Raw genomic sequence first — 13,852 nt, 5'->3', positions numbered from 1 at the left:
GGAACTTCTCCAAGGAATGGGCGAATGCAACAATCTATAAAAGTAGTCGGATTTCGGCACTTCATCTCCTTGTCTCGTGCTAAAGTTACACTCTGAGGCCGGGTGGGGAAACTACTGCCGAGGCTTTTGGACCCGAGTCCCCCCCATCCCTCACCATTGGCCATGCTTCCGGGGGCTGGTGGGAGCTGGACATGTTTCCCATCCTGCTGTAGACCCTGTCCTGGTATATAATAATTGGGGCTAAGGGTGCCATTTATTCCGCTCTGCTCAGGAGGGTGGGGAAGTATGTCTTGGCTCTGAAGAACTGAGCCACCAAGCCTGAATGGTAAAAGAGAAATAATCACAGCTGATTTATTTAGTTTTGCAACTCAGTGCTGTGTAGGAATTGCTCAGCAGTGAACATTATTTCCCAAGAGAGATTCACTAGGATAATGCAAAAGTAGCCTGGTTTCTATTTTTTAAATTAAATCCCAGTAACAAATACTATTATTTAGAGAGTGGACTGGAGTGAATAAATACATGGAGTCCCACTGGAAGAGAAGAATGTTATCTTAGAAAGCAGTGGAATGAAATATTCCACTCATTCCAAACTCATGCTTTTCAGTATTTTATAACAAAGTCAGAAACAGGCTTGTATGTGCGTGTCAGCAAGCAAAAAGGGATTTTTGTCTGACTTTTACTTCTCAGCGGAGACGGAGTTGGACATGAATCATGCAACTTTGCAAATGGTTTTGGAGCAGCTGGTGGAACAAAACAATAAGCTGAATTCCTTCTCTAAAATAGTTGCCAAACTGGCCGTTTTCTACATCAGGCCAAGCTATGCTTTATTCTGCTTTGCTCTCTGAAGTCATTGCATCTTATCATAGGAGCTAGTCAGTCTTGTGCAGCAGAATAGTAAGCGATCTCCCCTCACCCTCTGGTTTCCTTGGTATCTGCTGGGTTCTTCCTACAAAAGCCTGGTCATGTGCAGGCCCACTTTACAATGGGTCGTGTACAACTAGTTGAAATTAATGGAATTGTTAGTCATGCTCCTTAATTTCAGTGGGTCTACTCTGACTAGGACAAACACTAGATACAACCCATTATCTTTCCTCCCATATCTCCACCCTCGTGAGGGAACTGTGACATCCTAACAAATTATCAACTCAGAGGTTTAGTATTAGGGTTCCTCACTCCTTGGTATCCTTCCACTACAGATATAGCACTCCCCCTCTAAAATAATACTTGCACAGAGTATATATAAGAGTGTCGTAAACATTTACACAATGCTGTACAATAGTTGAATGGCAGGGAGTGACGTTTTCTTAGCTTTATTGGCTTCCCCATCTGTGTGTCTGTTCCAGAAAAGGCCGCTATTCAAATGCTAAAAGTACATGTGCATCCAACTTTGCAGCTGGGGGGAAAAGTAACAGGTGAATATATTCTTGATCTAAAGCAGGCTTGTGCCTGATGTACTGGCAGCTGTTATGTTGATAGTGTGAAATGAATTATTTTGTACTACTAATTATATATAGAATCTGTTTTTCAAATCACATAGGGGCATTCTTTCAGTGCAATGCCTTGCTGTGGGATTAAATTCAAAACTGAAGTCTCAGAGTCAGTGGCGTAGCGTGGGGGGTGCGGGGGGGGGCGGGCGCAACATCTGGGGGTTAGGGGGCGCAAATCCACGGGTTAGGGGGCGCAAATCCACGGGTTAGGGGGCGCAAATTACTTGCCTTGCCCCGGGTGCTGACAACCCACGCTACGCCACTGCTCAGAGTGTAAGGACTCTACCTCTGAACTCTTACTTTGATGATTTCTTCACATTCTTCTTGAATGCATATGTTGAAACTTATTCACATAACAAATTTAACAAACCCATGTGCAACAGTCTTCAAACAGATCACCCATTAATTTATGCAACAAAGTCCTTTCTTGTATAAAGATTTTATAATGAGTAAATCAGCCTTCAGTCAGACCTGAGATAGTAAATATTGTTGTTGTTGTTTAGTCGTTTAGTCGTGTCCGACTCTTCGTGACCCCATGGACCAGAGCACGCCAGGCACTCCTGTCTTCCACTGCCTCCCACAGTTTGGTCAAACTCATGCTGGTAGCTTCGAGAACACTGTCCAACTATCTTGTCCTCTGTTGTCCCCTTCTCCTTGTGCCCTCCATCTTTCCCAACATCTGGGTCTTTTCCAGGGTCTTCTCATGAGGTGACCAAAGTATTGGAGCCTCAGCTTCAGGATCTGTGCTTCCAGTGAGCACTCAGGGCTGATTTCCTTAAGAATGGATACGTTTGATCTTCTTGCAGTCCATGCAACTCTCAAGAGTCTCCTCCAGCACCATAATTCAAAAGCATCAATTATTCGGCCATCAGCCTTCTTTATGGTCCAGCTCTCACTTCCATACATCACTACTGGGAAAACCATAAATTAAAAGTAAATATTACTTTTAGTAAATATTGCATTTATAGATTTATCACTGGGACACACAGCTCACAAATAGGTTATAATTTTCTTGAGGATTCTTCTGGCAAGTTAGTTAGCTGTGCATCGTCTGTGTTCATGATCACTTCAAGAAGTCATGACATGTGAGCCAAACATTACATCAGAATTGGTCCTTTGCTAATCTGCTTATTCCCTGAAAAAAGATTTTTGCCCTTTCAAAAAGAAACTGTGTCCTATTGTAATGTGATCATGACTGTTTTTGTTATCTCATTTTAAAATCCAATTATCCCTTTAAAAAAAAATCTGCTAAGATTGTAGCTTTATTGTTTTATAGAAATTCTATCTCAGTAAAGTCTTTTTGAAAGGAAGGAAAAAGAGACAGACATAGGCATCTGGGTACAGACTTGGATTTTACATGGTTATAAAAGTCATTTGTTCTCAGAATAGGTTTGAGGATTTTAAATTGGTCCTTTGTCTCTGCTGTTATAACATGCATAAGATCACAGAAAATTGTAGAAACATTTTACTCTTTTAAACAAATAATTAGTCCCTGAAAGTGAGGGAATTGATTATTTTATTTTTCAAAACAAATGTCTAAAACTCAGAAGAGAGTCCTTTCCAGATTTATCTATAGCTCACATTTGTGGGATTTTGTGTCCCTGAAATGTTACGTTGATATAGCAATGGAAATATAGGTGTATATATGTTAAACAAGAGCAAAACCAAAGTATTAGAGAACAATCTGGACAATGAGGAAAGAAAATTACTACAAGAAAAGATGGGCCTTGTCTTTGTGAAAAAAGTTAAATATCTGGGAGTTAAGTTGTCGGGGGGAAATTTGAACTTATATAAAGATAACTATGAGAAATTATGGAATGAAATTAAGAGAGATCTGGAGATTTGGTCGAATTTAAAATTGTCATTAATGGGCTGGATTTTGGTGGTAAATGAATGTATTGCCAAAGATGATGTTTTTGTTTCAAGCCCTCCCAATTATTGACAGTGTGAAATGTTTTAAAGAATGGCAGAAAGTTTTATCTAGATTTATCTGGCAGGGGGAAAAGCCCAGAATTAAGTATAAACTACTAATGGATTCAAAAGAAAGAGGGTGATTTTCCCTGCCAGATTTGAAGATCTATTTTGAAGCAGCAGCACTCTGCTGGATTAAGGAATGGATACAACTAGAGGATACAGATGTTTTAGATTTGGAGGGATTTGATAATATGTTTGGATGGCATGCATATTTATGGTATGACAAAGTAAAGGCCCATAATGGCTTTAAAAACCATGTAATTAGGAAATCTCTATATGATGTTTGGATAAAATACAAAGATCTTTTGGAAAGGAAGACACCCAGATGGCTTTCGCCAATGGAGGCAAAGGCCCAGAAAAAATTAAATATGGAAATCAAGTGGTTGAGATATTCAGACTTGATATTGGAAGATAAAGAAGGATTTAAATTAAAACCATTTGATCAAATTAAAGATAAAATACAGTGGTGCCCCGCAAGACGAATGCCTCGCAAGACGAAAAACCCACTAGACGAAAGGGTTTTCCGTTTTTCGATGCGCTTTGCAAGACGAATTTCCCTATGGGCTTGCTTCGCAAAACGAAAAAGTCTTGCGAGTCATGCAATTTTTTTCGCTCCCCCCCTTTTTCTAAGCCGCTAAGCCGCTAATAGCCTTTTAGCCGCTAAGCCACTAAGCCTTTAATAGCCACTAAACCACTAATAGCGCTAATCCGCTAATCCGCTAATAGGGTTGCTTCACAAGACGAAAAAACCGCTAGACGAAGAGACTCGCAGAACGGATTATTTTTGTCTTGCGAGGCACTACTGTAAATTGGTTACATTATCACCAGATCAATGAATTGTATAAATTAGATAAGAAAAATGGTTTTGCTTCTGAAAAACCTAAGTTGAAAACGGAGTTGTTGAACTCTAAAGTTAAAAATTTGTCTAAAATGTATAATTTATTGTTGGAATGGCAGACAAAAGATGAGCAAGTTAAATCAGTGATGATAGATTGGGCAAGAGACGTGGGACACAATATAATGTTTGAAGACTGGGAAAGATTGTGGAGGAAAGGGGTCAAGTTCACTGCATGCATGGTGTTAAAGGAAAATATTATGAAAATGATGTATAGATGGTACTTAACCCCTGTAAAATTAGCAAAGATTTATCACAACAGTGATAATCTATGCTGGAAATGTAAAGAAAAGGAGGGTACCTTTTATTATATGTGGTGGACCTGCCACCACATATAACATATGGTTATGAAAGAAATCTGGGAAAAGATTTATAATGAATTGAAAAAAATGTTGAAATATACATTTATTAAGAAACCAGAGGTCTTCTTCTTGGAATAACAGGTTAGGAATTGCCCAAGAAAGATGTTAAACTGTTTTTGTATGTCACAACTGTGGCAAGAATTTTGTTAGCTAAGAATTGGAAAACACAAGAAGTCCCTACAGTGGAAGAATGGCAGATGAAGATGATGGATTTTTCAGAGCTAGCTGACCTGACTGGAAGAGTCCCTGACCAGAAGGAGGAGGAGTACCATTGGAATGGATGAAATTCAAAGACTATTTAGTTAAATATGTTAAGATAATTTAATTGGAAAAGCTTGCAAATACCAGATAGGTTTAGGATTTAAATATGTAATGTTAGAGTTTAATATGTTTAAAGTTAAAATAGAAAGAAAGATGTTAAGTGATTAAGTTAATTTTATGAGAAAATTGATTTTGGAAAACTGTTATAATGATATACACTGAAATTCAACTCGGGGGATTTGAGGAAGTCACTTAACAATGTTACTAAGATTGGTTTAAATACAGTTGAGATTTTTGTTTGTTTAAATCTTTTTGGAAAATTAATTTTTAAAAAATGAAAAAAGAGTATATAGGTATATATAAAACTTTACACTGTGCTTTACACTGTGATAATGGGACCACAATGGGTGGTCAGAGGAAGAAGAGGGAGCAGACTGAAGTGTTGTCATGAGCAGGAAGAGGTGATGGGAGAAAGCAGTGCAGAGTCAGAAGCTGAAGAAACCAAGGAGTCTCCTCCTCTTTGAATTTGTCAAATCCTCTTTGAAAGCCCAGCCACATTGGTGGCTCACTCCCTCTCGTGGTTATGAATTCCATAGTTTAACTACTCAGCGTATGAAGAAGCACACCCTTTTGCCTGTCTGAACCTTCCAACATTCAGATTAATTGGATGGCTGTGAGTTCTAGTATTATGAGAGGGATATAAATAAATGGGTCACTACTGACACTATGACTCTTCATTTGGTACAGGAAGCATATAATGATTCCTACAACTATCTGGTTTTCTGAAGCTTTCCTTGGAGGCCACCTGGCACCCTGTTCCTGAAGCATCTGAAACCAAAGAGATCCACAAGGTCCTGATGTATATGGATGGTCACATTTCAGTATGGCGTGTATTAGTGATGCGGGAGGTAAGCTGACTGCAAGTGATCAGTTATTAACACGAGAGTTTGTGGATAGCAAACCAGCAGCATATGTACTCCAGCCCAGGGGCGTAAGAAAGGGGGGGGGCTGCCCCAGGTGCCATCATGGAGGGGAGTGACAATTATCAAGGGACAATTACTGCCCTACTAGGGCGGTTCACAAAAAACTTTTTTTAAAAAATGCCTGCTCCAAAGGTCTTATCTTACTACACTAGGGGTTATATAGCTACATATGAAATTTCATGCATATCGGTTACTATCTTGACCCTCCTCCATGAAAATAGCTGTTTATTTGGCCATTTTCTTATGTCATGAAGGCTGAAATTTCAACAAAGCAGCTGCCTTTGCTAGACTCTTTTCAGGCACCTGCTGAAAGCATTCTTCTTTAGGCAAGCATACCTAGATGCTTAGGAAGTTGAAGTAATTTTAATCTTAATATTTTAGCTTTTGTATGTTTTAAAGTAGTATTGTTATTTTTTCTTGATTTTACTGCTGTTGTGTTTTTTGTTTTTTGTTTTGGTAAACCACTTTGCAGGTTTTTTAAAATAAATTTTATTAAATGAATAAACAATAAATATAAATACTGTAGCGCAAGCCAAAACACAATCCATCATGTAGATTTAAGTATCCGTCCACAGTCACCTGCTTGTTATCAGAGGCTCAGAATCCACATTCCTTTGTAAGAAAACCTGACCTTCCTACACCTCTGTTCCAGCCTAGAAGGATTTTATAGTAGAGGGCAGTGCTTTTTCCCCTAATTTTTTTTAAGGTTATTCTCATTTTGACTCAATAAAATAACCATTTTATTGTTCAAATCCGGAAAAATAAATACAGTAAATGGACAAAAGTACAAAGATTCACAAAATGTTTAGGGGTTTTCGTCCCCCTGCGTCCCCCCAGAGAAAGCACTGGTAGAGGATAATAATACTTAATGTAGACTCACGATTCATTTGCAAGTGTGTGGGGTTTTTTACGTGTACAGTTGGACACAAAACATGCAATTGGGGTGATATTGTGCGTTTGGAAAGCTGATAATAAACAGCTGTAAAAATGGAGGATGGGGAAACTGACCATGTTGTAAGTGTATCTGTCTGTTAAGCACTTAAATGGCAGACAATGGCAGCCACAGCATGGACCCAAATTATATAAGGGCAGAATGCACTTTTTCCTATCCTTACAACAAACTGCCCAAACCATGTTAGACCACATTGTTTTTAGTCAGAACCTGCTCTTCTTCACCTTCATCTTTCAGCAAATGATGTTGCCAAACCAAGATAGATTCATAAATGAATTGTGGTAGATAAGAACCACTGATTCCTAAGGAGAAACCACCACTGATCAGGGGGTAAGCAAGGACCAAAGCACACGGGGCGTTCCTGTGTTTGGGGAATATGGAGGGTCACATACAGTTTCTTATGGGAAATTTATGTAGTTGGGAAATCTGTTTTAAAGAAACACTGTTCCTTTGCTTGGGACTGAAAACAGGAGGAAAGAACCATGCCTTAAAGCACCATCCTATAATGACTACTAGGAAGTAAACCCCATTGAGCTCAGTGGAGCTTACTCTAAAGTAAATGGATATAGGATGGCAGACCTAATCCTTGCTTGCTTTTGAGTCCTGGCTGAATCCAATGTGTAAAGCAGGGGTCAGCAACTTTTTTCAGCTGTGAGCCGCTCCACCGTCCCTCAGTCCTTGGGGGGGGGGGGGCGGACTATATTTTTTTGGGGGGAAATGAACGAATTCCTTCCTATGCCCCACAGAGATGCATTTTAAATAAAAGCATACATTCTACTCATGTAAAAACACCAGGCAGGCCCCACAAATAACCCAGAGATGCATTTTAAATAAAAGGACACATTCTACTTATGTAAAAATATGCTGATTCCCAGACCGATCGCGGGCCAGATTCAGAAGGTGATTGGGCCGCATCCAGCCTACGGACCTTAGGTTGCCTACCCCTGGTGTAAAGCTTTCCCTCTGAAATGTGCTACTACATATTCCCTCTGTTCTCTTACAATAGGAATATTAATTGCTTTGTGTCGTTCCATACACCTTTTTTCTTTTTAACAAAACATGAGACTCACAAAGTGGTTATTAGAGTTGGGCCCCAATTAAAGTGAAACGGGGGTGGGAGTGGGGTGATGGGCTATTGCTTATCCAAATTAGGAAAAGACAGACTTCAGGCTTGCAGGATCTATTTTCTTTTCTACTACAACCCCAAGAACCACCAACCAGCGCCTGATGCAAAAGATGAACTAAGAATTAAATAATTTAGAGCCGAGGAATGTTCTTTGAATACTAGAAATAAACAAAGCTCACAGTCCTCCCACATAGAAATCCCAGTCTGGTTACACCAAGCTTTCTTCTTCATTTCAGCAGTATAATTTTGTTGGTAGCGGCAACAGTCCTGAATGATTTTTTTGTCTTTTTTTAGCAAATGGTCATGATAATCAAATGCATTTCATTGGCTTTTAAACTTGTAACCTGTGAGCTAGTGTGTGATTGTGGATGGAGTATCAGTACAGTGGTGCCCCGCAAGACGAAATTAATTCGTTCCGCAATTTTTGTCGTCTAGCGAATTTTTCGTCTTGCGAAGCACGGTTTCCCATAGGAATGCATTGAAAATCAATTAATGCGTTCCTATGGTCAAAAAAAGTCCAAACAAAGCCAAATTTGGTACAACAACAGTTAATTAACTGCTCTTTAAAGTCACACATACTGTAAAGAGCAGTTCAAAAATTGAAGGGAAAATAAACATGGCAGAAAAACATTTAAAAATCAACAAAGTACAGTATACAGTACATTTTCTAAGACTCTGGAGGACCACTTGAAGAAGGCTCCTCTTCCACTCTTTGCTTCTTGGTCAAGAACCTGTCCATAGTCTGCTGCTTTATCCGCCTTTTCAGCAGCTCCCTGAAATACGACATGACCCTCGTATCATAAAAGTTCCCAGCGTCATGTGCCACGTGCTTCTCATGGTGGTGTAGATCTGCAAAAGTCTGCACCTCCTTCCACCTCTGGCAAATGTCCCTCAGTCTTTCGGAGGACAGCCGTTCCTCAGTTGCTTCCTCCTCTTCCAGTGAGGCCTGCTCCTGCGCAGCCTTTGCCTGCAGTTCGACCAGCTCCACGGTGGTCAGCTCGTCGTCGTGCCCCTCCACCAGCTCGCAGACGTCCTCCTCCGTGACCTCCAGGCCCATGGTCCTCCCCAAGGCAACAATGTCCTGCACCACTGTTGACTCTGGTGCATCAGAGTCACTTGGTGCCACACAGTCCGGCCACAGGCTGCGCCAAGCGCAATTCAAATTTCTCTGGCTGATCCCTTTCCAGGCCGTGGTGACCATCTTCAAGCAGGTGACGATGTCGAAGTGGTCCTTCCAGAATTCCCGCAGGGTGATGGTGGTGCAGTCAGTCACCTCGAAGCATCGCCTGAAAAGCTCCTTGGTGTAGAGTTTTTTGAAATTGGCGATGACCTGCTGATCCATCGGCTGGAGCAGTGGCGTGGTGTTAGGCGGCAGGAACATGATGTTGATGAAGCTGAACTCCTCCAACAAGTCCACCTCAAGGCCTTTAGGATGGGCAGGAGCATTGTCCATCAGAAGCAAAGCCTTCAGCGGCAGGTCGTTGTCCAGCAGGTACTGCTTGACAGCAGGGCCAAAAGCAAGATTGACCCAGTCCACAAACAGCACACGTGTGACCCAAGCCTTGCTGTTGGATCGCCACATGACACTCAGCCGCTCCTGTCGATCTTGTGTCTCTTGAAGGCCCGTGGGTTCTCCGAGTGGTACACCAGCAGGGGCTTGATCTTCAGGTCGCCGCTTGCGTTGGCACAGAAGAGCAGGGTCAGACGGTCCTTCATGGGCTTGTGGCCAGGCAGCCTGGACTCCTCCTGAGTGATGAAAGTCCTTTTGGGCATCCTCTTCCAAAACAGCCCGGTCTCGTCGCAGTTGAAGACCTGCTGCGGAACGTAGCCCTCCGTCTTCACAAGCTCCAGGAACTCCGCTGCAAACTCTTCAGCCGCAGGAACATCAGAACTGGCAGCCTCTCCATGCCTGACCACGCTGTGGATGCCAGATCTTGTCTTGAACCGGTCAAACCAACCTCTGCTAGCCTTGAAGACTTCTGGCTCGGCTGAGGTTCCTGGCTGTTCCCGGATGAGGTCAGCATGCAAGGCCTTGGCCTTCTCACAAATGACGGCCTCAGACACTGTGTCCCCTGCACGCTGCTTCTCTTCTATCCAGATGAGCAGCAACTTCTCGACCTCCTCCAGGACAGCTGGGCGGTTCTTCACGATCCTGGTGACTCCCTTGGCTGCATCAGTCGCCATGATCTTCTCCCTCATCTTCAGGATGGTCCTGATGGTCGATGGGTTCCTGCCGTACTCCCTGGCGATGTCCGTCACACGCATTCCGCCGTCGTGCTTCCGAATGATGTCCTTCTTCATTTCCAGCGTCACCTTCTCCTTCTTCCTCTCGCCGGCCACCGCAGCAGCAGTCTTCTTGGGTCCCATGGCAGCACAGGTCCTACCTTCGTAAACTAAGAAACAGGAAAAAAAATCAGTGATGTGCTTCAAACCCAAAAAATACAAAAGCACCCAGCCACCCACCACACAGAAATTAAAACCCAGAACCAAGGCCTTGAATCCCAAGCACCCCAACCCCAAATCCAAAATCCCAAAATCCCCCAAAAAGTTTTAAAAGTTGAGCTTACCAAATGGATGAAAGAGAAGTTCTGGAAAAGCTTCAACAATCAACCACCGAAGTCCTCAGGAACCTCAAATGGCTGCAAAAAAAGTTTAGGAAAAGCTTCAAAAATCACCAATGTCTTCAAAAACCTCAACTGCTCCCACAGACACGCACCAACCCACCCACAACACAGAAATTGCAAACCCCTCCCCAACTGCTCCCCCAGCCCCTCCCCTACTGCTGCAAACCCCTCCCCAACTGCTTCCCCACCCAGACAAAAAAAAATTTCAAAAAATAACAACATGGCCAGCACTCAGAAATTCAAACTCAGAAAAATTTTCAAAAAAAAAACAACCTGGCCCAATGGTCACAGAAAATCATAAAAATTCCAAAAAAAACCCAAATGGTCCCAGATTTCTGCAGAAACCTCCCCCACTGTTCCCCCAGCCAGCCAGCACTCAGAAATTCAAACTCAGAAAAATTTTTTTGAAAATAAACAGCCATGCCTAGTGGTCACAGAAAATCATAAAAATTCCCCAAAAAACCCCACAAGCCCCCAGATTTCTGCAGAAACCTCCCCCACTGTTCCCCCAGCCAGCCAGCACTCAGAAATTCAAACTCAGAAATTTTTTTTTGAAAATAAACAGCCATGCCTAGTGGTCACAGAAAATCATAAAAATTCCCAAAAAAACCCCACAAGCCCCCAGATTTCTGCAGAAACCTCCCCCACTGTTCCCCCAGCCAGCCAGCACTCAGAAATTCAAACTCAGAAAAAAAAATTGAAAATAAACAGCCATGCCTAGTGGTCACAGAAAATCATAAAAATTCCCAAAAAACCCCACAAGCCCCCAGATTTCTGCAGAAACCTCCCCCACTGTTCCCCTAGCCAGCCAGCACTCAGAAATTCAAACTCAGAAAAATTTTCAAAAAAAAACAACCTGGCCCAATGGTCACAGAAAATCATAAAAATTCCCAAAAAAGGCCCACAAGCCCCCAGATTCTTGCAAACCCCTTCCCAACACCAAGTCCTTGAATCCCAAACACCCCAACCCAAAATCCAAAACCCCCCAAAAAAGTTATAAAAGTTTAACTTACCAAATGGATGAAAGAGAAGTTCTGGAAAAGTTCTGGAAAAGTTTTGGAAAATCTTCAAAAGTGAGCAAAGTCTGATAAAAGGCTACCAAACCACGTGCTAACAGTTGCTCCTCGAAGCCAAGTCGCAACTGCAGCTGCTCAAGCTAAGCACCCTTGGTTTTAACGGTTTTTACACAAAGGAAACAAAGTCGCGAGACGTTTTCGTTTTGCGAAGCAAGCCCATAGGGGAATTCGTCTTGCGAGGCAAATCGCGGACGAAAAAACCTTTCGTCTAGCGAGTTTTTTGTCTTGCGAGGCATTCGTCTTGCGGGGCACTACTGTACTAAGCTGGGGTGCAGCTGATTTAGCCAAGTGGCTTGTTTATCAAACAAACCCACAAATACTCAAACAATGTTCTGGAATTAAATGATTGGACTCAGCTGTATGGGAGTGATAAGGCTCAAGAGAAATGAAGCAAAATTGAAGTTGATTCAGTACTGAAAAATACATCCAGGTGAGGAATGGATTCTAACCACTTTGTGGGGCACTCAGCAGTGTTGTTCAGCCAACAGTAAGGCTTGTATCAGTGGGAGGGAAGCAATTTTCAGTGATTTCCACCCACCCCATGCCTGCCCTGACACTTTGTGGAACAGCCGTAGCTCAATAATAGAGTACAATGTTTTGTATGCAAAAGGTTCAATCCCTGATGTCTTCAGGTGAGGTTGGGAATAAATCCTGGTGAGTCGCTGCCAGTCTGTGTTGAAAATACTGAGCTAAATGGACCAATGGTGGATAAGGCAGATTCCTATGTTCCTGGAGCCTTCAACCCTCTGGGGGCAGGTTAAGGAGTGTGGGTGCCTGCAAGGGAAATCACTGTATTTTGTCCCTCTGGTTCATTGACACAATGAATTAGATACAACCCATTGAGTTTAATTGGGATGCAGCAAAAATACAACTCATTGCTGGGCTGGTTTAGTTAGCTGAATAGTTTGGAATCGGAAAGGGCTAGGGATGTCTTGCCAATTTTCCACTGGAGACTGCAAGTCGTTTTCTGCTGACTTCAACCAATGTTGGTCTGGGTTGAACTCTAAACTCCCTGTTCCTGTAATAAGATTAACTCCTTTGACACCAGTGGTTTTATACTGAAGCCACTGAGAACACAGTGCAATATCATAGGTGTACAGGGGTCCAGAAAGCTGGGATTGCGCAACTGGATTCTGCAGAGTTTTCTCAGGAAGGACCCTGAAGGGGAAGAAGTGGCTTGCAGCCCATCTGGCCAGAGATTCTGCCTGGGTGAATTAACAGACTGGTGGTGGGTGGAGAGCAAGGGATGAGAAGGCAGTGTCACAGATGGGAAAGGAGAGTTATAGCTCAGAGATAGAAGAAAGAAGGAGATGTCTCAGTGCCATGATGCCAGAAGGTGCATCTAGAGCTGCAGGACAGTAGACAACACTACATACGCCATCGGTAGTTGCATATTGGGGAGCTTTTTTTCCTAAGGCCAATTGTATCACAGAGATTGTGGCTGGGGTGTGGGGAGAGATTAAACCATCCTTCCCCAACCTTGTGCCCTACAGTTGTTCAAGAAAGCAGTCTCTCCTTGGCAGAGAGGGTTCTGTGGTTTGTTGAGTGACTAATGCCTTTGTGACTCATAGTGGCCCTTTTTGCGCTGGAAAGATTAGGAAGGAGTTGGACAAAACATCAGTAAATTGTAAGGGAAATTTGGAGGTCTAAATTGAAATATACTGTTTGTAGTTGTGGAGGCTCCCCATTGATAGTTTTGCTTACAATACTTGGTTTTGTTTGTTCAAGTAGATGTTTTGTTTTATATTTTATGTTGCCTGTGTTGTATGATTATGTCATGGCCTTTGGCTAGGATAATAAACTTACTGAACTGAACTGAGTACAGCTCCTGTAAGCTGCAGCCAGTATGATCCGTGGTCAGAGATGCTGGGAATTGTGATCCAAAACATTGGGAGGGCTCTAGGTTGGGAAAGGATGAGTTAAACTTTCCTCCCTGTGCACCGCAGTCCTGATGGAAATCATCCACTCCCCAGGCTTAGTATTTACTAACAGCAGCAGCCCCAACCCAGATGTAGTTGCCAACATTTAGTGTCTACTGTAGTTTGACTCCTAGGTTTATCTCTCCTTCAGCTAAGCGAAGGCAGAGGGAAAGGCAATCTGCAAGCAGCAAGA

The 13,852-nt window shown here is 42.5% G+C and overlaps 3 protein-coding genes across 4 annotated transcripts in view; 1 reads left to right on the top strand and 2 right to left on the bottom strand.

The window, feature by feature from the left end:
• The window catches only part of DARS2 (aspartyl-tRNA synthetase 2, mitochondrial), a 1,012,941-nt gene that overhangs the window by 145,429 nt on the left and 853,660 nt on the right, over positions 1-13,852 (bottom strand). The gene's annotated exons all lie outside the window — the stretch shown is intronic.
• RGL1 (ral guanine nucleotide dissociation stimulator like 1) overlaps positions 1-13,852 on the top strand; it is a 122,912-nt gene that overhangs the window by 6,449 nt on the left and 102,611 nt on the right. For both annotated transcript variants that reach the window (XM_083507115.1, XM_083507117.1), the window contains exon 2: positions 5,727-5,887. In XM_083507115.1, coding sequence (XP_083363241.1) covers positions 5,837-5,887 — 51 coding nt within the window. In that variant the 5' untranslated portion in view covers positions 5,727-5,836. The remainder of the gene's footprint in view (positions 1-5,726; positions 5,888-13,852) is intronic.
• Positions 8,708-10,565, bottom strand: LOC310709790 (putative CENPB DNA-binding domain-containing protein 1; the record flags this gene model as incomplete). Its single annotated transcript, XM_083509830.1, has 2 exons — positions 9,925-10,565; positions 8,708-9,001 (listed from the first exon to the last, which is right to left on the bottom strand). The coding sequence occupies exons 1-2, from the start codon at positions 10,405-10,407 to the stop codon at positions 8,708-8,710; spliced, it is 777 nt and encodes a 258-aa protein (XP_083365956.1). The 5' UTR covers positions 10,408-10,565.

The sequence above is a fragment of the Podarcis liolepis genome (genome assembly GCF_965112155.1).
Source record: "Podarcis liolepis genome assembly, chromosome: 6".
Classification (NCBI taxonomy): Eukaryota; Metazoa; Chordata; class Lepidosauria; order Squamata; family Lacertidae; genus Podarcis; species Podarcis liolepis.
This window is presented reverse-complemented; position numbering and strand designations above follow the sequence as displayed.